Raw genomic sequence first — 21300 nt, 5'->3', positions numbered from 1 at the left:
TAACCTAACTCTGATGAAACATCCACTTTTATTATCCTTTGCATGATTCAGTTACCTTATCGGTATGACATCAGCTACACATGGATTAAGCTAAAAGTGCAAAAGTACACTTAATCAAGTCAATATTTCTTGCCAAATAGAAGAAGTTTCTTTTGCATTTAAGCTGATGTGTTCGCATTGGAATTCTGAAACCACTATGTAGCGTTTCATATTGGGGAGCTGCCCGGTCACAAAGTCAAAGTTATGACTTTATCTGGAAACAATTTTCTAATATACTTTGTGGTTGATGGTTCGTTACGAAGATTGAGACTGATGCTACTAAAGCTCTTTTTCCCGGATTGGGGAATTCAGGCAGAACATATGCATCGCAGCAGTGTCGGAGTGCGAGTTGCTTAACATTTTCTGAGTCAAAGTAAGTTATTTTGCAATTACGAAATTCTTCTACTGTAGAGATAATCGGCAGTCAAGGAATTTTTGTATCCTATGGGTATCACTGAATGTAAAGATATTTATTGATTGGCAAAGCACTTTCCAGTTGTTGTTGAGGAAGTTGGCTCGGGCCTTTCGAAAGATTTTATCACCAGTGGCTGTCCGAAGGCGCTTGGATTGTGCTTGAAGATGCATAGGAGCAATAAGCGAGGACAAAATTAAATTTTCCCTGGTCAGTTTACGTTAGGGCTATTAAAGTTGAGAGTTCCATTAGCACCGGGTGGCTACCAGCGAGCGTGCTCTTAATGCTTACTTAATTCAAAAAGTAATTAATTAAACTTTATAAACAAACTTCATCGTTACGGTATAAAATCCACATCTTAAACAACTTCAACGATGAGGGTAAAATCTGTTAGATGACGGAAAAAAGGAAATTTGACGAGCTCATTTACAAACGTACACACTCATTTGATGTTGATAATGCCTATACTATGTAATACTTACTAACTTTCATCTTTGGGATAACTATCTTATGCACTAGGAATAAGTACGTTCGATTTTCTAGTGCCTGTCGTCTTACATACTAATTATTGTCTTAACTACTTGGCACGGTGTTCCTCAGATCGTTTGTTTGTAGCGTAAGTTACAAGAAGTGTAAGTGGTAGGTAGCTTATTTTATGAAATTAGGAGACACGAGAGTGCTTTTCATCTGTCTGTCTCGGCGGCATTTAATTTTTCATGAAGGCTAACTTAATATTCAGTTTCCAATTCTGAGTGAAAGAGAATGATGTATAGTAAGGGAATACTTGCCGTCCCGTCTTTGGTAGACGTTTGTCAGATCAATGTGAAGTATATGAGTGCAACTTCACCTCACTGTGAAAAATGAAGACCTAGGTACTGCGTTCGACTGCCAAATACCTACTCCTGCTGTCGTGAACTTGTTATTAGTCAATTTTGTAAGCGCATATTAAGTAATTCGACAAAAAAAGTTTGTGAGTAATACAATGTACCTTGACAAAGGCATACATTACTAAACTTCAATTTCAATTCAACATTCGCAACAGTCAAACCTTTCCCTTCGTTAGATGGATTCGTTTTAAGTGCCAATAAAAACGACCCAAGGAACACCGTGCCATATTACGTGCACCACGTACTTGTGGAAATCGATTTTGAATTTTCCGTGGGATTAAATGGGCGGAGCCACTCTCCGGCGACCCCACGTCTATAAGTACATCCGATGTGATATGTCCGCCGAGTATGTGATTGCATCACAGGGTTTAATTTCCTGCTAACATTCGTACTCCAGAACGAGCTCACCGCCGCCTCCGCCGTGTTGTTTGTGCGATTTTGAAACTATCACCCGATGCGGTCCGTAACTACTTAGGAAGCTAGGATTAACGGTTCCGCTGAGCTTTGCGGAACCGCGGCTAAAAGATCTAGAGTTTGACAGTAAATCCGAACTGTGACTGAAATCGTTGGTAAAGCTGTGCGCTCGGCTTCGCCCAGGTCTCACATGGTTCTTGCTGTAGCCATGGCTGCTGGGGATGACATTTTTTCCACTACTACTGTCGACATCGTTATCGGCATTTGGGTTCCCGTCGTCGCCGTCGTCGTCATCCTCGTTGTCATCGTCTTTGCCATCGAGCGAATTGGAAATGTCATCTTCACCATCAACGTCATCGTCATCATCGTCGTTGTCCTCGCCGTTCAGAATGTGGCCGCGTTCGTTAGCGGAAATATTGTTTCTTAGAGTCTCGTCGTTATCGATGATTGTATTTCCGTAGTGATATGATTGATTTGAAAAGTATTCCAAAGAGGAATCGCAATTGCTCTCGATGGTGGCAGCGGAACTTGCAGTGCTTCCGCACAGGGACCGGGCTGGGTTATAGCAAGCGACTAGTGATGCTGCCGTTGCCGCTGCTCGTGTGTTTTGATAGTGCTCTAGATAATCCTCTTGATATGTTAAATCAGCCTCAAGTGGCGACTGTCGATGGGACCATTGACGATGATGGCGGTGGTGCTGATGGTGGCGTCGATGATGTGGATTGCTCGGCTGCTTCCGATACTGCTGTTGCTGCTGAGCTGGATCACGTGTTGCACGTTGACGATAGGATGAAGAATCACGGTATGTGTTGCTCTGCGCTGGTCGTGGCAGCTGGAGAGTGGACGCGTTATGAAATTCGTTTGGATGAATCTCTTGGTCTTGATGGAAGTGATGTTCGATAGAGATGGTGCAGTCGGAGAAATTGTTATGAATTTGGTGGTGTGATTTATTAGCTCGTAGCGAATAATAGCTGCTACCATCATCTAACAACATCGCCCGATTCAGGTTGGCTTCGTAGTCCTCAGGTCTGGATCTCGAGTGACGTTTTGGAGTGGAGTGCTCGATTACGTTGTCCCGTTCGCCACAGCTTCGTAGCACCGCTTCATCCGGAGTTCCAATCAGCTTCAAATTTTGAATTTTATTAGCACCACTTGAGTTGTTCCCCCCGGTAGCACTGGAAGACGGTGCACTGTAAACGGAAGCGTAGTCACTACTACTGAGTGAGCTTGAAGTAGTGTTGCTCCTGCCACTTTTTTCCCCGGGCAACGTCAGACGTGCATCGCAAAACGGATCCTCCTCGTTTGCTTCCGTTGCACCAAAGTCATTTCCCATTTTAATAAGACTAGCTAATTTGGTTTTATTATATCTACTAGCACTAGACGAGGCGGTGTTATTTTTGTGCTGTCGTTCGGTGTTGACTTTTTTCTGTAGGCCACTACTCCACGTGTCATCGTCCAGCAGAATTAGGTTTTGCGGAGTACGTGCGTTATTAGGCTGCTGCGGCAGAAGTGCGGTTGTGGTCGATGCTGTCATCAGCATCTGGTCAAGAGTTTTTGAGCAGGATTTTGCTCGCTTATGTCCGAGCCGTGTTGGTTTACGCACTTTCCGCGCGCCTTCATGCTGAAATGGTTCATTCGTGTCGAAGGTTTCGTTCAGGAACGTATCCAGATAGGCGAGGTTTTTCGTTAAATCCAACTCAGACTTGTAGCTTTTATATACAATTTTATTGCTGAGGTTAGATTTTTCATTCTCTTCGTACTTATGTGTTGCTTTTATTAGGTCGTCCAAGTTGTATGAGCTGATGTAGTGATTTCGTTTTTCCTTCCCGCTTCCAATGAGTTTGCATCTTTGACCAAGTTTCAAAATTTGCGTTTTGGCTTTGCTGAAGTATTTATTTTCATTTTTCTGCCAGTGCACAGGCTGTACGACCAGGTGTGGCTGGCGTACCACCTTGATCGTTGGTTGCTGCTGCTGTTCGTCAATGTGGGATGTTTTATTGGGGAAGTTAAGATTTATGTTTTTCAACTGCGGAGCCGCTTTGTCATGCTTCTTGCGAGACCCACCGAAAGGAAGCTGGAACAAATCGGAAGCGGATTTTGGTCCACGCTTGCTAAATAGTTTTCCCTCGCCTGTGGCATCTGAGTGGTCCGGAGGGAAATCAAGCTCCGGTTGAGCATAGTCCTGGCGTTTGAAAAAGCGTGTGGGTATGGCACTTTTATTCCTTGCATCATTGTTGCTACCAGCTTCATGCTCCGCTTTCGATAGGCTCAGTTGACCGTTATTGTCCTCCTGGTGGTGATTCTGGTAGGAGATATTGGATTTCCTTCTGATATGCTTCCTAGAGTAGTGGCTCAACGTACTGCTACTGAAGGGATGTATATTCTCATAATTGTTTTCCATTTTCCTTGCAGGAAGTCTAGATGCTGGCTTTTCTGCATCTCCGGTCAGATCATTCAGTACAAAGTACGGTTGACTCTCGGGAACTGTTGAGTCGTTATCGAATATTTCCGAGCGGCAAAACTCATCGCTATCGTTGTTGTTATCTATACTGCCTTCGTTATTGCAGTACGACAATGACAAACTTTTGGCATTGTAATTATTACCAGCATCCGCTTGCCTTCGTCTTTCATTTACCCTTTCGATTTCCTCCCCTTCACCGTCTCGGTCTGTAGACATTTCCGGGTAAATTCCGGTGTTACCGATAGAATTCAAATCATGCGTCACCGGTGACTTCCGTTTGCTGTCCGAATGCTCCTCCCGCTGCTCATTACCCTTTACACTCTGACTCTGATGACAGATGCCTATGCTAGAGTTAGCCTTAATTAAATTTCCTTTCTTCTTTCTCCCGCTCCCATCTATATTATCATTACAATTATTGTTACTGTCATTGTTATTCTCTTTGGTTGAGCTCCCCTCCACATGAACCCTCCCTTCTACATTTGACCTGGTCAAAATTAATGAGTAGGATTTTTTAAAGTTGCTTTTCATTAAGAAGTTACCCTTGTCCAACTTATCCAATAATCGATTAAATTTCTCCACACTATAGTCAGTGACTTTGCTCAATCGAATGCCACCACCGTTCGTTTCGATATGACTATCGTTGTTAGATTTGGTCGTCGTTTGAGACTGAGAGCTAGTACTGACACTGCTGACGGTTGGTTCCGTTTGATCGGTGGCCCGGCTAGTGGGGTCCGATCCGTCTGGAACCGACCGTTCAGCGTTCGAAGCATTTTTCGGACTAGTACTACCGCGACTGTTAGTGTCGTCGTTGTCGTTCCTTAATTCCGCCAAGGATTCTTTTACCGTACAATCAGTCTCACTTGTGGGCAACTGCTAAACCCTTGTCGGTGGTTGTAATATCATAGCAGCCATTCGTACCTTCATAGCCTCCGGTGAGCCGGGAGTTCCGTTCGGATGATGATGATGATGGAATCCGGTCGGGGTCGTATAGATGGAATCGAGTGGTGGAACGCTGGTGCTGTCGGAGCGAGATTTCAAGTCCGCCTTTTCACTGCAACGAGATGAAGAGACATAGAAAGGCATTAGCAGCAACATTCATTTGTGCTATCTGTATGAGTGATAGTTTTAACCGTCATTTCCAAATAAAATTGTTTTGAATTAATGCAAATTAACATTGTGATTTTAGAAGCTATGAAAAAACCAAATATGTATTTTTTTGCTCTCATTATGATGTCAAATTTTAATCGAGTCATAAATCCTATTTGGTTTGAGTAAGTTAGCTTCGTGTGTGTGTTAAACGTGTGTTTACAGTCAAACCTCCATGAGTCGATATTGCATGGACCATCGACTCATGGAAATAACTATCTTCGGAAAGTTGCTTGAACGAATCATTATAGTAACCCAGAAAATATTTTTTAATATTGCATAATTTGCTTTCATAAGTCGATATCGATTCATAGCACATCAATTCATTGAAGTTTGAATGTATTAGGTAGGTTCAAAAATGGATGTTGCTCTACAGCGCTCATCTGATGCTCTCTCATGTCCTGAGTGTCCTCCGGAAATTTGAGCTGAATTGGATAAAAACTGATTTTGCACAAGCTGTTTCAAGTTTGCGTGGAAATTGGTATAGGGAAATTAAAATTTACATTATATTGATTATATATAGGCTAGATGTACCAGTTGTCGCACTAGTGCTTTATATGCGAAATGGCCAATCAAATCACCTCAAAACAAGTTCAGATCGATAAAGCATAGGGGAAGTGTACCGGGTTTGGCCACCTTAGTGCCTAATTTGGCCAACCCTAAAAAATGCATATTTTTCAAAAAATATCGATCAATTTCAACAGCGAAGAAAGATAAGGGGTATATCTCCTGTTAGAGCTAATAAAACCCTCGAAATTTGCTTTACTTTTGGAGTTATGCGAGAAACTGGCCAAATTAGGAACATGGCCAAAACTGGTACAGTTACCCTATTCATTTTATACGATAACAACTTTTATCTCCTCCAAAACAAGCAAAGCATAATTGTAAAAATTGATTTTGCTTAATTGTTGACGTCCTTTGCACCAGTTGTCGCACTAGTGGTCCCTATTTGGCCAATCCTATATAAAAACAATGGGATTTGCCAAATAAGGAACCCAAATTAAGAATAGTGCCACAGCGGGTGCGTTCGTTCCTATTATGGATTAATCAATTTTGAGGATTATAACAAATTTTATTGTGGTTTTCACAGCTGTTCTAAGGAGCAGGAAGTAAAATCTTTCGCTTGATATATAAAGTCGACATACTTATTAAAAAAAACAGTTGTTCTTATGTATGGCGTCAATTGGTACACCCGCCCTAGCTTCCCCATTAAGCACAGCTGAAAAGTAAACCTACCTAGCTAAAAGGAATAGTCAAGAGGATTCACTCAACAAAAACCGCATCTTAATTAATCGTTTCAAAAACTAATTATCGATTTAAATCTATGTCTTAGTTTTCTAGAACAATTTACAATACTAGTTACATTTCTCAATTATCGCCTATTCAAAGCAATCCGGTTTTTATGATTTTTAAACGCATTTAAAATAAGTTTTAAAATGAGCCTGGGGTAAAATCGCCCGAATGGTGGTGTACGATGACTCAATTGCATGTAAAATAATGGTGAACGCATGGTTGTTTGTTTTGTCTTAGTGAAATGAACAACAATCTTACGGGTAAGGTGAAAGATTCGCTAATCGTTAAAATTAAGTGAAAATGAAAAGATTTTGCTCTTTTTTTCATTGCAGCTCAGTAATGAATTATATGAGTGAGGCCATTTATCCCCGTGGGTGCATTATGCACTGTTCTGCACACATATTGGCAATCCGGTAAGGTTATGTTAAGTATCCTGTCCTGACTCTGATTTCATAAGGTAAATTGAATACAAGTGGCTAATATTTTATGGTTTGAAAAATCAAGAGGCCCGAAGATCGTTCGAAAATTCTTCGTAGTTTGGATAATTACAACACGCGTTTGGAAGACTGCTAGAAGAATGGTTTGTGGTTTGGAAAACCACAAGGCACGTCTGGAAAACCGCTGGAAATGGGTTGTCGTTTGGAAAAACACAGTGCGCGCTGAAAAACCATTGGAAAAAAGATTTGTAGATTGAACAAACACAAGGCGTGTCTGGAAAATGTCCGGAAAATGGTTCACGAACTAGAATATCTCAAAGTGAGTCATGGGAGCATTAATATTGGTTAAAATAAACTTAGTTTGAAATGTATGCACTTGGCAGCGTTAGTGTACATGAGACTACCTTATTTAGGTATGATATCTCAGAATATGAGAAATTTTATATAAATATCTTTTTTTAGGCTATTGTTTGGAAAGTCAATATCGATATGTTGAAGGTCAGCTTGATGGCACTTTTATACACTAGGCTGACAGTTGGATTAATTGTATGGAATCAGATATTTACATTATTGCTGTAATCTATACTGTGTCGCGAAAGTTCGATTGACGTTGCTTTAGTACATGAAGTTACCAGTTTGTTAGATATAAATACATATCTCAATCTGTGAGTAATGATGAACTCAAAATTAATATACTAGACAATCATTTAACGAACAAAAAAAAAACAAGTAAGTACCTGTGTGAGTGTGAATGAGCTTTTAGTGGAATGTCTTTACCTGTCATAAGACGAGTTTGTAAAATTCCATTTAGTTTCACCACTTGATTGTACCTTTGACAGATACGTATTTCGACCTCAACAGTATAGCCATCTGCAATGTCTCGTACTTCACTCGACTCGACTCGAGACACTGGTGGAATTAAATGGCATTGTACAAACTCGTCTTATGACAAGCCCAAGATGAGTTTAGTCGGTATTGCCTGTCACCGGTCGAGTCTGACACTCCAGTACACACAGTAAATGCATTCTACCTTTGTAAAAAAAAACAGTGCACATATATTCAGTATCTGTATTAATTGGAAGCGTTTGGTACAGGAGGGCCACGCTTTCTTTCTTTTCCCTCGATCTAAGCTAAGGCACCTCCCAGAAAATGTCATTTCCCCGAAAATGAAATTTGCTTGAAAATAACATTTTTTCTTAAACAATATTTACTCGAAAACGACGTTTTTTAGAAAATGACATTTCCTCCGAAAATTCCATTTTCCCGAAAATAACGTTTCCTTGAAAATGACATTTCCAAAAAAAGATATTTCCTCGACAATGACATTTGTTCGAAAATATCGTTTGGCTGAAAATAAAATTTCCTCGAAAGTATTATTTTCCCGAAAACAACGTTTCTTGAAAATTGCAGTTCTCCTAAAAAACCTTTTTTCTGAAAATAGCATTCCCCCAAAGATTCGGGTTCAGCCCTGCCGTCCTGTTTAGTCACGCTTAGTCGACAACTAAGAAGCTTTCCCCTAAAGCAAAATTTTTTTTTGGTCTATTTTAGCTCATTAAAACTCAGATTCGCCTATATGGGTCGCAGTATGATAGTTACTATCAACTGTGTGTACAAAAAATAGTAAACCAATCGGTTTTAAATGTTGTTCATCCGCGAGTACGGCTTCGCACTGCCGGCGCCCCCATGAGTCGCAGTTGAGCACTGATAGTTACTATCAACTCCCCAAAGCTAACATGTTGTGCATCCGCGAGTACGGCTTCGCACTGCCGGCGCCCGCATGAGTCGCAGTTGAGCACTGATAGTTACTATCAACTCCCCAAAGCTAACATGTTGTGCATCCGCGAGTACGGCTTCGCACTGCCGGCGCCCCCATGCGTCGCAGTTGAGCGCTGATAGTTACTATCAACTCCCCCAAAGCTAACATGTTGGGCATCCGCGAGTACGGATTCGCACTGCCGGCGCCCCATGAGTCGCAGTTGAGCACTGATAGTTACTATCAACTCCCCAAAGCTAACATGTTGTGCATCCGCGAGTACGGCTTCGCACTGCCGGCGCCCGCATGAGTCTCAGTTGAGCACTGATAGTTACTATCAACTCCCCAAAGCTAACATGTTGTGCATCCGCGAGTACGGCTTCGCACTGCCGGCGCCCCCATGAGTCGCAGTTGAGCACTGATAGTTACTATCAACTCCCCCAAAGCTAAAGTGTTGTGCATCCGCGAGTACGGCTTCGGACACCCGGCGCCCGCAAGAGTCGCAGTTGAGCACTGATAGTTACGATCACCTCCCCCAAAGCCAGCTTGTTGTGCATCCGCGAGTACGGCTTCGCACTGCCGGCGCCCCCATGAGTCGCAGTTGAGCACTGATAGTTACTATCAACTCCCCCAAAGCTAACATGTTGTGCATCCGCGAGTACGGCTTCGCACTGCCGGCGCACCCAAGAGGCGCAGGTGAGCACTGCTATCTCCCATCAACATCCCGAAAGCTAACATGTTCTGCATCCGCGAGTACGGCTTCGCACTGCCGGCGCCCCCATGAGTCGCAGTTGAGCGCTGATAGTTACTATCAACTCCCCCAAAGCTAACATGTTGTGCATCCGCGAGTACGGCTTCGCACTGCCGGCGCCCCCATGAGGCGCAGTTGAGCGCTGATAGTTACTATCAACTCCCCCAAAGCTAACATGTTGTGCATCCGCGAGTACGGCTTCGCACTGCCGGCGCCCCCATGAGTCGCAGTTGAGCGCTGATAGTTACTATCAACTCCCCCAAAGCTAACATGTTGTGCATCCGCGAGTACGGCTTCGCATTGCCGGCGCCCCCATGAGTCGCAGTTGAGCACTGATAGTTACTAGCGACTCCCGCGATGTTCACATGTTGTGTATCCGCGGGTACGGCGTCGCATTGCCGGCGCCCCCATGAGTCGCTGTTGAGCACTGATAGTTACTATCAACTCCCCCAAAGCTAACATGTTGTGCATCCGCGAGTACGGCTTCGCACTGCCGGCGCCCCCATGAGTCGCAGTTGATCACTGATAGTTACTATCAACTCCCCCAAAGCTAACATGTTGTGCATCCGCGAGTACGGCTTCGCACTGCCGGCGCCCCCATGAGTCGCAGTTGAGCACCGATAGTTACTATCAACTCCCCCAAAGCTAACATGTTGTGCATCCGCGAGTACGGCTTCGCACTGCCGGCGCCCCCATGAGTCGCAGTTGAGCACTGATAGTTACTATCAACTCCCCCAAAGCTAACATGTTGTGCATCCGCGAGTACGGCTTCGCACTGCCGGCGCCCCCATGAGTCGCAGTTGAGCGCTGATAGTTACTATCAACCTACGGCTTCGCACTGCCGGCGCCCCCATGAGTCGCAGTTGAGCACTGATAGTTACTATCAACTCCCCCAAAGCTAACATGTTGTGCATCCGCGAGTACGGCTTCGCACTGCCGGCGCCCCATGAGTCGCAGTTGAGCACTGATAGTTACTATCAACTCCCCCAAAGCTAACATGTTGTGCATCCGCGAGTACGGCTTCGCACTGCCGGCGCCCCCATGAGTCGCAGTTGAGCGCTGATAGTTACTATCAACTCCCCCAAAGCTAACATGTTGTGCATCCGCGAGTACGGCTTCGCATTGCCGGCGCCCCCATGAGTCGCAGTTGAGCACTGATAGTTACTATCAACTCCCCCAAAGCTAACATGTTGTGCATCCGCGAGTACGGCTTCGCACTGCCGGCGCCCCCATGAGTCGCAGTTGAGCACTGATAGTTAATATCAACTCCCCCAAAGCTAACATGTTGTGCATCCGCGAGTACGGCTTCGCACTGCCGGCGCCCCCATGAGTCGCAGTTGAGCACTGATAGTTACTATCAACTCCCCCAAAGCTAACATGTTGTGCATCCGCGAGTACGGCTTCGCATTGCCGGCGCCCATTAGGGATTGATTCTGCATTGAAAGTATTCTATTGTTCACCTAAAATCGCATTCCAACATCCCCTGAAAACATATTTTATTTTGGGATACTTGGGTCATACAGCCCTGCCGTCCTGTTTAGTCACGCTTAGTCAACAACTAAGAAGCTTTCCCCTAAAGCAAAATTTTTTTTTGGTCTATTTTAGCTCATTAAAACTCAGATTCGCCTATATGGGTCGCAGTATGATAGTTACTATCAACTGTGTGTACAAAAAATAGTAAACCAATCGGTTTTAAATGTTGTTCATCCGCGAGTACGGCTTCGCACTGCCGGCGCCCCCATGAGTCGCAGTTGAGCGCTGATAGTTACTATCAACTCCCCCAAAGCTAACATGTTGTGCATCCGCGAGTACGGCTTCGCACTGCCGGCGCCCCCATGAGTCGCAGTTGAGCACTGATAGTTACTATCAACTCCCCCAAAGCTAACATGTTGTGCATCCGCGAGTACGGCTTCGCACTGCCGGCGCCCCCATGAGTCGCAGTTGAGCGCTGATAGTTACTATCAACTCCCCCAAAGCTAACATGTTGTGCATCCGCGAGTACGGCTTCGCATTGCCGGCTCCCCATGAGTCGCAGTTGAGCGCTGATAGTTACTATCAACTCCCCAAAGCTAACATGTTGTGCATCCGCGAGTACGGCTTCGCATTGCCGGCGCCCCCATGAGTCGCAGTTGAGCACTGATAGTTACTATCAACTCCCCCAAAGCTAACATGTTGTGCATCCGCGAGTACGGCTTCGCACTGCCGGCGCCCCCATGAGTCGCAGTTGAGCACTGATAGTTACTATCAACTCCCCCAAAGCTAACATGTTGTGCATCCGCGAGTACGGCTTCGCACTGCCGGCGCCCCCATGAGTCGCAGTTGAGCACTGATAGTTACTATCAACTCCCCAAAGCTAACATGTTGTGCATCCGCGAGTACGGCTTCGCACTGCCGGCGCCCCCATGAGTCTCAGTTGAGCACTGATAGTTACTATCAACTCCCCAAAGCTAACATGTTGTGCATCCGCGAGTACGGCTTCGCACTGCCGGCGCCCCCATGAGTCGCAGTTGAGCGCTGATAGTTACTATCAACTCCCCCAAAGCTAACATATTGTGCATCCGCGAGTACGGCTTCGCACTGCCGGCGCCCCATGAGTCGCAGTTGAGCACTGATAGTTACTATCAACTCCCCAAAGCTAACATGTTGTGCATCCGCGAGTACGGCTTCGCACTGCCGGCGCCCCCATGAGTCGCAGTTGAGCGCTGATAGTTACTATCAACTCCCCAAAGCTAACATGTTGTGCATCCGCGAGTACGGCTTCGCATTGCCGGCGCCCCCATGAGTCGCAGTTGAGCGCTGATAGTTACTATCAACTCCCCCAAAGCTAACATGTTGTGCATCCGCGAGTACGGCTTCGCATTGCCGGCGCCCCCATGAGTCGCAGTTGAGCACTGATAGTTACTATCAACTCCCCCAAAGCTAACATGTTGTGCATCCGCGAGTACGGCTTCGCACTGCCGGCGCCCCCACGAGTCGCAGTTGAGCACTGATAGTTACTATCAACTCCCCCAAAGCTAACATGTTGTGCATCCGCGAGTACGGCTTCGCACTGCCGGCGCCCCCACGAGTCGCAGTTGAGCACTGATAGTTACTATCAACTCCCCCAAAGCTAACATGTTGTGCATCCGCGAGTACGGCTTCGCACTGCCGGCGCCCCCATGAGTCGCAGTTGAGCGCTGATCGTTAGTGTCCTACCCTCTAACGCTAACATGTTGTGCACCGGCGAGTACGGCTTCGCACTGCCGGCGCCCCCATGCGTCGCAGTTGAGCGCTGATAGTTACTATCAACTCCCCAAAGCTAACATGTTGTGCATCCGCGAGTACGGCTTCGCACTGCCGGCGCCCCATGAGTCGCAGTTGAGCACTGATAGTTACTATCAACTCCCCAAAGCTAACATGTTGTGCATCCGCGAGTACGGCTTCGCACTGCCGGCGCCCCCATGAGTCGCAGTTGAGCGCTGATAGTTACTATCAACTCCCCCAAAGCTAACATGTTGTGCATCCGCGAGTACGGCTTCGCATTGCCGGCGCCCCCATGAGTCGCAGTTGAGCACTGATAGTTACTATCAACTCCCCCAAAGCTAACATGTTGTGCATCCGCGAGTACGGCTTCGCACTGCCGGCGCCCCCATGAGTCGCAGTTGAGCACCGATAGTTACTATCAACTCCCCCAAAGCTAACATGTTGTGCATCCGCGAGTACGGCTTCGCACTGCCGGCGCCCCCATGAGTCGCAGTTGAGCGCTGATAGTTACTATCAGCTCCCCCAAAGCTAACATGTTGTGCATCCGCGAGTACGGCTTCGCACTGCCGGCGCCCCCATGAGTCGCAGTTGAGCGCTGATAGTTACTATCAACTCCCCCAAAGCTAACATGTTGTGCATCCGCGAGTACGGCTTCGCATTGCCGGCGCCCCCATGAGTCGCAGTTGAGCACCCAGCCAACAAATTGGTTCACATAATCAACTTTCAGTTTTGTTAAGTGCACTCTTACACGATATAAATTGATTGTATAAAATGCATAGATTCCTTCTATGTGAACAAAAGTGGAGGCCATATACGTACAAATTAGTATTATGGTAAAACAAGATATACGACGTATTCTGATTTCAATTGAATCTTTAAACAATCATGATGTTTTTCTTTAGAGATCGCATATGTTCAGTCATACAGTTGCATAACAAGACTGTTACAACTATGAAATCTAGAATATATAGAATGAAAACAGCTTTAAACATGTATGCATCCTAATATATCAGTCATATTATCAAAAAAGAAATTCATGCTATTTTGTATGCAATAAAAAATATTTCTTGGATCAGAACTGAATTATATCATCATGGAAAATGTTGTGGGTTTTAGTAAGTATAATGCATATATCAATATTCTAAACTTGACCTCCATCTACTAGTATCGATGCTCGGACCTTCTAATTTATAGTCTACACGCTATCCGTTTCTCCACGTTCACGCAGCTGCAAATCCATAATTTTCACTTTATGGTAATATAGGATCTACGAATATAATCTGTAACAGACAACGCATTGCATTTTATACAACTTTATTTGGATGGTTACATCAAGCAATATATGCGATTTGATTGAATACATATATAACTTTATGTTACCGCTTAAATGATCTCTGAGTTGTGGACTGCAATGCTGCCAATCTATGAGAATTTCTTTAAAAAAATCATTTTCAAAAACATTACACCATAGATATTTTATCTTTAAAACTCCATGATGTTATGGATTAAAACCCATAAAAAAGCTTAGGGTATAAGAACTGATAGTGAACATTGTAACTGAATTTCATTTTTCTGTTATTATGTGAGAAAATTCCTTACGTTCTGTACGAGTATGTATATAACTCACAGAAGTACTCGAGTTTTATCGTGGTGAATTTTGGAGTGATAAAATATAGAGATAGAGATAGAGATAGATTTTTTTTGGATTTGAAATTTTGTTTGCATTTCACAAATATATTTAAGGCAATTTATAGATTGATTCTGCAATTGTTTGAACACTACTTGTTTTTGTTTACCATTTAGACTTTCAATGGTTTTGGCTAACATATTGGAATGATTCATAATAAGCAATAGATGATAACAATGATGTCGTGAAAACCATTTGATATTTACAGGTTTATTTCAAAGTTTAAAAATCTCGCCATAGGGAGTGAAAAATTGGAATGGGTGGAGGGGTGTGGGATGTAAGTTATTAAAAATGAGAGTGGACAAAATCGGAGTCAGATCAAATTAGGATGTGATTGATCGTGTCTTTACACCTTTCTCCGTATCGAGTTGGGAGTCCACTATGGGGTATTAATCTTAGTTAGTAATAAAGAAATCCTATAGGGGAAGTGCACCGGTTTTGGCCAACTTAGTGCCTAATTTGGCCAACCCTGGAAAATACAAATTTTTCCTAAATAATCTATCAGTTGAAAGCAGCGTTGAACCGTGAGGGATATATCTTTTGTTGAAACTAATAAAACCTTCTCGAATTGCTTTATTTTTGGAGTTATTCTCAAAATTGGCCAAATTAGGAACATGGCCAAAACCGGTACAGTTCCCCTATAGATTATTTTATCGCACGGCATTTTTTTTGTTGAATATCATGCTTCTACTTAGTGATAACCAGTGGAATTCTGGCAACTCTGTTTTTTTTCTGCTTATTCAGTAAATGCTCAAAAATAAACAATCAATACGCTCATTGATATAACGACAAATAAAAGTAAGTTTTGTATTGAAAATTGTGGTAAAAATCAACACTTTAAATAGCAGAGTTGGCAGAGTCGTGATATATAATTCTGTTTTGACTTTAAATTACCTTTTATATAACTAATGATATAGATTATAATTTGATCGTAAGTTTGCATTATATGTGACCTTTGAACAATTCTGCATAACTTTTATTTGATTCATATATGATTGCGATTTGGTCTGCGAACATATATGACTTTTTTGTACATTCATATACGATTGCTGGTTTGCTGGGCACTGATAGTTACTATCAACTCCCCCAAAGCTAACATGTTGTGCATCCGCGAGTACGGCTTCGCACTGCCGGCGCCCCCATGAGTCGCAGTTGAGCACTGATAGTTACTATCAACTCCCCCAAAGCTAACATGTTGTGCATCCGCGAGTACGGCTTCGCATTGCCGGCGCCCTCATGAGTCGCAGTTGAGCGCTGATAGTTACTATCAACTCCCCAAAGCTAACATGTTGTGCATCCGCGAGTACGGCTTCGCATTGCCGGCGCCCCCATGAGTCGCAGTTGAGCGCTGATAGTTACTATCAACTCCACCAAAGCTAACATGTTGTGCATCCGCGAGTACGGCTTCGCACTGCCGGCGCCCCCATGAGTCGAAGTTGAGCGCTGATAGTTACTATCAACTCCCCCAAAGCTAACATGTTGTGCATCCGCGAGTACGGCTTCGCACTGCCGGCGCCCCCATGAGTCGCAGTTGAGCACTGATAGTTACTATCAACTCCCCCAAAGCTAACATGTTGTGCATCCGCGAGTACGGCTTCGCACTGCCGGCGCCCCCATGAGTCGCAGTTGAGCGCTGATAGTTACTATCAACTCCCCCAAAGCTAACATGTTGTGCATCCGCGAGTACGGCTTCGCATTGCCGGCGCCCATTAGGGATTGATTCTGCATTGAAAGTATTCTATTGTTCACCTAAAATCGCATTCCAACATCCCCTGAAAACATATTTTATTTTGGGATACTTGGGTCATTCGGGTTACAGTTGGTGGTGCATTTTATGTATAACGTCCATTATGTCTAATGGACTTATATCCAAAATCAAAAAAATCGCCTCAAAAACATTATCGCTCAATGCTACATTCGCTGTATATGGACAAGCCGCAACCAATAGGCGGCAGTGCAAAAAAGTCAATCACAAATAAAATCGGTGAAAGCGTGGCCGATTAACCATATATCAAAAATTGAATCCACCTAATTTTCCCAACAACTTTGGGTAACTTCATTTAAATTAAACTATTTACGTAGTTATATCCAAGATGAATACACCACTAGGTGTTCCAATCTGCCAAATTCACGATTCGGCCATCTTGGATTTTAGTATGGGAGAGCCAGCCGGTTTGTTTATGTTTTGCACCGAAAATGAATTTTTCACCCCCGCCTTCTTCTCGTCTATAAATTGAGCACATTGAAACACCTAGCTGTGTATTCATCTTGGTTATATCTATGATTGAGCTTCTTCTTCATTGACATTACATCCTCCACTGGGACATGGCCGCCTCTCATTTGGAGAATTAAAATGAAATTAAACTTAAAAGTGACATTTCAATAATTATTGAACAACCCTGCTCGCAGAGCAAGATTACTTTTGACAGATATCGAATCATTTAGCATCGATGTCTTATTGGAATTGCTGGGTAGCACCAGTCATTCTTATGACCGGGTTATTTGCTAATTTTCGAGCTGTCACTTTTAAGTTTAATTCTCCAAATGAGACAGACCCTAAGCACTTCCACAGTTATTAACTGCGAGGTTTCTAAACCAAGTTTCCATTTTTGCATTCGTATATCATGAGGCAAACACGATGATACCAGGGAAGTCGAGACAATTTCCAACCCGAAAATTTCCTAGACCGAACCAGGAATCGAACCCAGCCACCCTCAGCATGATTTTGCTATATAGCCGCGCATCTTACCGCACGGCTAAGGAGGGTCCCTTACTCACAGTAGCTAATACAAAGTGTTTGAAGTTAACGTATACTTGCCAATTAATGCGTCAACTGAGCAGGAGCTTGCCTTATATGAGTCCTTATTGTTATCTCCATTTGCTCTTTTAAAAACCCAGATTAATCCACCTAGCAGTGATGATGCCTTTCTCGTGCATTATAAAATATATTGAAAGAATCACATTAGAAAGGTCAAAAAGCTCTTTAGGATAATAGATCACATTTTTTCGATCATTCTGCATGTTTTTGCATTAGTTAAAATGTATTGTCACCATTTTCGTAAAAAAATTTTTTTCGGTTTTGATTTTTTTTTTCCAAGGGGGACCCTTGGGAAAAAACAATGATTTTTCAATAATTCCGAAATGCAATGTCCGATCGAGCCAATTTTCAATAGCAAACAATGGGACCGCATTCCCCGTCGAATGCAACTTGTTGCGAGTAAATCGGATAATGCTAAGTTCCAAAAAGTGTGTCTACAAAATTTGTACACATACACACATACACACACACATACATACATACACACATTGGGGGCAGCAGGGACAGCAGGGACAGCATGGACCATGTCCAAGGGCTTGACGACCCCTCCCCAGCTGTCTGTGAGTCAGGGAGAACTGCCTAGGGCGTGGTGGGATTTAGCAGTGGGCTCTGCTAAAATCCCTCCCAAAAAACCACAAGTGCCCGTAAGCAGACTCTATCAAAGCGACTGTGTGCCGCTTCAAAAGTACAAGCCCAGGGAGTGCCAATTGGCATGGGGAGTGTCCCTACTTCGGTAGGGTAGCGCGTGAGCTGCTTCGGCAGGGAGTGAGTGATCTGTTTGTGCTGAGGCAGGAGTGTCATAGCGGGGGCAGCAGGGACTTTGTCCAAGGGCTTGACGACCCCTCCCCATGGCCACTGCGAGTTAGACCGGGACCATCGTCCCTAACCCCTAATCCCAAGGCGTCAAGCGACCCGTGCCGAGGGGATGCATGGCCAGGGGGGTGAAATAATAAGCTAGGCCTTTAACGGAGCCTGTGGGGTACCTGGGCACCCTCCACAGTAATTGTCCCTTACCGCGTCATGCTGGGCTCTGGCGTGGTGGACCTTTTTTCCCGAGCAACTCTTGAGACCAAAATGGAAAACCAAGTCAATTCTTCAATTAGTGGTAGTAGTGTAGGCGACAACCCCTTCGCAAGAGGTGGGTTGTTCAGGTCTCCGCCTAGGAGGCCAGAGGCAATAGTCGGCAGCTCAGTGCGCAGCGCCAGTGTGGGTCACTCAACCTTCCTCTCGGCTATAAAAACGTCGGTAGGGGTTATTGACGGCCCATGGCTTGTGGAGGCGATGAACCGCAAACGCGATGGGCTTTCGGCCTTCGAGGTGGCGACGGAACAGCTGGACGCCATCATCGACTTTGCGTCATCGAAGCATAATATCAGCAAGGACCTCAAGAGGAGCTTGCAGAAACTTCGAAAGTCGATGCTGGACGCCAAGCTGGAGAGGGCGGTCGGGACGGCCAAGTGTAAACCCGTGAAATCGGTGGAGTCGAGGTCTACCCAGACTGAGGCCCAAGGATTCGCGGACTCGGGCAAGGTCGAATCGACCGAAGGCGTGCCAGCGAAGACGGTGGTGCCAAAGTCTACCCAGACTGAGGCTCAAGTATTTGCGGGTACGTCGGGGGTGACTGCTCCAACGGAGCAGACACAAAAACGGAGGAGACAGTCTCCAGGGGATGAGCTCCCTGGGGGCCGCTCCAAAACGCGGAGGGTTACTACCCCGAACAAGGGTAGTGTGGCTGGGAAGCTGAACCCCGGTCAGGTACCTCCAAAACCGGGGGAGGAAGGACCTGGAAAGGTCCGTCTATTCAGGAAAGATGGTGATAAGGGGTTAGGGCACGCTGAAAGTTCTCAGCCGCACCAGACCAGGGAAATAGAGGGGGGTGACGCCTCCTGGACCCTGGTCAAGAACAAGAGGAAACCGAAGACGTCAAGGGCCGAAAAGAAGGCCCAGGCGAATGAGGATAGCAAGAAGTTCAGGGTAGGCGCCAATCGCTCCAGGGCGATGCCCTAGTCATCACGGCGGACGAGGCTAAGTACTCGGATGTTTTGAAGGCGATGAGGAGTGACGTCAAGCTCGGTGAACTCGGCGCCGACGTACGTCGAATAAGACGTACCCGGATGGGCGAGATGATACTCGAGCTGAAGCGGGGCGTCTCGCAAAAGGGCGCCGCCTACAAGAAGTTGGCGGAGGAGGTCCTAGGCGAGACGGTCAAGGTGAGGGCACTCACGACGGAGGTGAATCTAAGGTTTAAAGACCTGGACGAGATCACTGAAGTCGAAGAGCTCGTCACGGCACTGCGGCGACAGTGTGAAGTGGAGACGACCACCGCAGCCGTTCGGCTACGGAAAGGTCCGGCAGGGACGCAGGTAGCATTGGTTCGGCTATCTGCAGCGGACGCCTCCAAGGTAGTCAAGTTAGGGAGCGTCAAGGTGGGATGGTCGGTATGCCCTGTGCGCATATACGAGCAACCCGAAGTTTGCTTCAAGTGCCTGGAACCGGGGCACAAGCAATGGGACTGCAAAGGCCCTGACAGAAGCAATCTCTGCCGACGCTGCGGATTGGAGGGACATAAGGCACAATGCTGCACGAACCCTCCCAATTGTTTGATTTGTTCCAGCAAAGCTGTGAACAGCAAGCACCCCATGGGGGGTTCGATGTGCCCGGCGTTTAAGCGTGCTGCAAAATCAAAGTGCAGGTAACGCAGCTGGCTTTCTCGGCCTCGCCCGAGTGTTTGGTGTGCGCAGGTTTAGAGGAAACTGCGGAACACGTGTTGTTCGTATGCTCACGTTTTCGCGCAATGCGTGACCACATGCTTGCCCCATGTGGTCTGGACACTACCCCGGACAACCTAGTTCGGAGGATGTGTAAAGATGATGTTGGCTGGAACGCCGTTTTATCGGCTATCGCCCAAATCGTCTCGGAGCTACACAGAAGGTGGCGCGTGACTCAAGGATGGCTAGTTCAGGCGCAAATAAAAGGTGGTCCATGGGAGCGGAGTCGGCTTCATGGGTCATACCGGTGGTCATGCTCTGTGGTCGAACTCGATCCTTTTATCGAACAAGTGGCCGCGCGAAGAACAACATGGTATCGTCGCTTTCGCGGCGTCGGTCAACCGGGCGGGTTCCGAGCCCGAGGACGGAAAGGGGTCCTCGTCAAGGCTGGGGCAGGCGTCGGCAAGTCCCTCTGTGTGCTGGCGAATAGGCCCTATCGCAGAAAGGTCAATTTGGGGTGCACGCGGCATCATCATTCTTGATACCAGTCGTGCAGAGGGAAGCAGGCGCGAAGTCGACCCTTCCCACCTTCCGAGGACATAGGGCGTGGTAAGGCCACCTGGAAAGCCGGCAACGCGCTGGCACGATACCATGGTGTTCTTCTAGAAAAGCGAGTTACGATGTTCGGTGCTGCAAGGACACGCAGCTAACCTCGAGGGTGCGTTGTGCACTGGCCCCCTTTGAAGCATTACTTTCTGGTTGTACCGAAGGGACTATGGGCTTGGCGGCAATGGAAACGGTTTAGCGGGTCGGGAATGTAGTCCTGCCTCCCTCGGTGATCCCTAACCCCGCACTTCCTGGTCAACCCAGGATGTCTGTTGAGCAGATTCCCCCTCCATTGTTTAGGAAGAAAAAAACAGACATCACCTCAATTCGTCGAGCTGAGTCAATCGGTATATAAAAATCGGCCCTCGGCCTCCTATAAAAATTTTGTCTTTGAAGCAATATTATAGCCTTTACGTACACTTAGTGTACGAGAAAGGCAAAAATGATCCTCATCGTGCCATCAGTGCTAAAATCTTTTGTTGGCAAAGACCTCAAAGATGAGAATACCAAATCATCAATGCACGGACTGGAATCAAGTTATGAGATATGCGTCAATCGCTAATTCTGTTATCGGGTCCCGGGCAGAAGCCATGAACTGAATAACAAAACATGATATGGACTTTATTGATATAATAGATAAAAGAA

The 21300-nt window shown here is 45.7% G+C and overlaps 1 protein-coding gene across 1 annotated transcript in view; it reads right to left on the bottom strand.

The window, feature by feature from the left end:
* The window catches only part of LOC134220093 (synaptogenesis protein syg-1), a 577445-nt gene that overhangs the window by 94053 nt on the left and 462092 nt on the right, over positions 1 to 21300 (bottom strand). Inside the window, exon 12 of the mRNA XM_062699069.1 lies at positions 5132 to 5264. Coding sequence (XP_062555053.1) covers positions 5132 to 5264 — 133 coding nt within the window. The remainder of the gene's footprint in view (positions 1 to 5131; positions 5265 to 21300) is intronic.

This window comes from Armigeres subalbatus, chromosome 3 (genome assembly GCF_024139115.2).
Source record: "Armigeres subalbatus isolate Guangzhou_Male chromosome 3, GZ_Asu_2, whole genome shotgun sequence".
Classification (NCBI taxonomy): domain Eukaryota; kingdom Metazoa; phylum Arthropoda; class Insecta; order Diptera; family Culicidae; genus Armigeres; species Armigeres subalbatus.
Note: the sequence above shows the minus strand (reverse complement) of the source record. Positions and strands in the feature narration are given on the sequence as shown.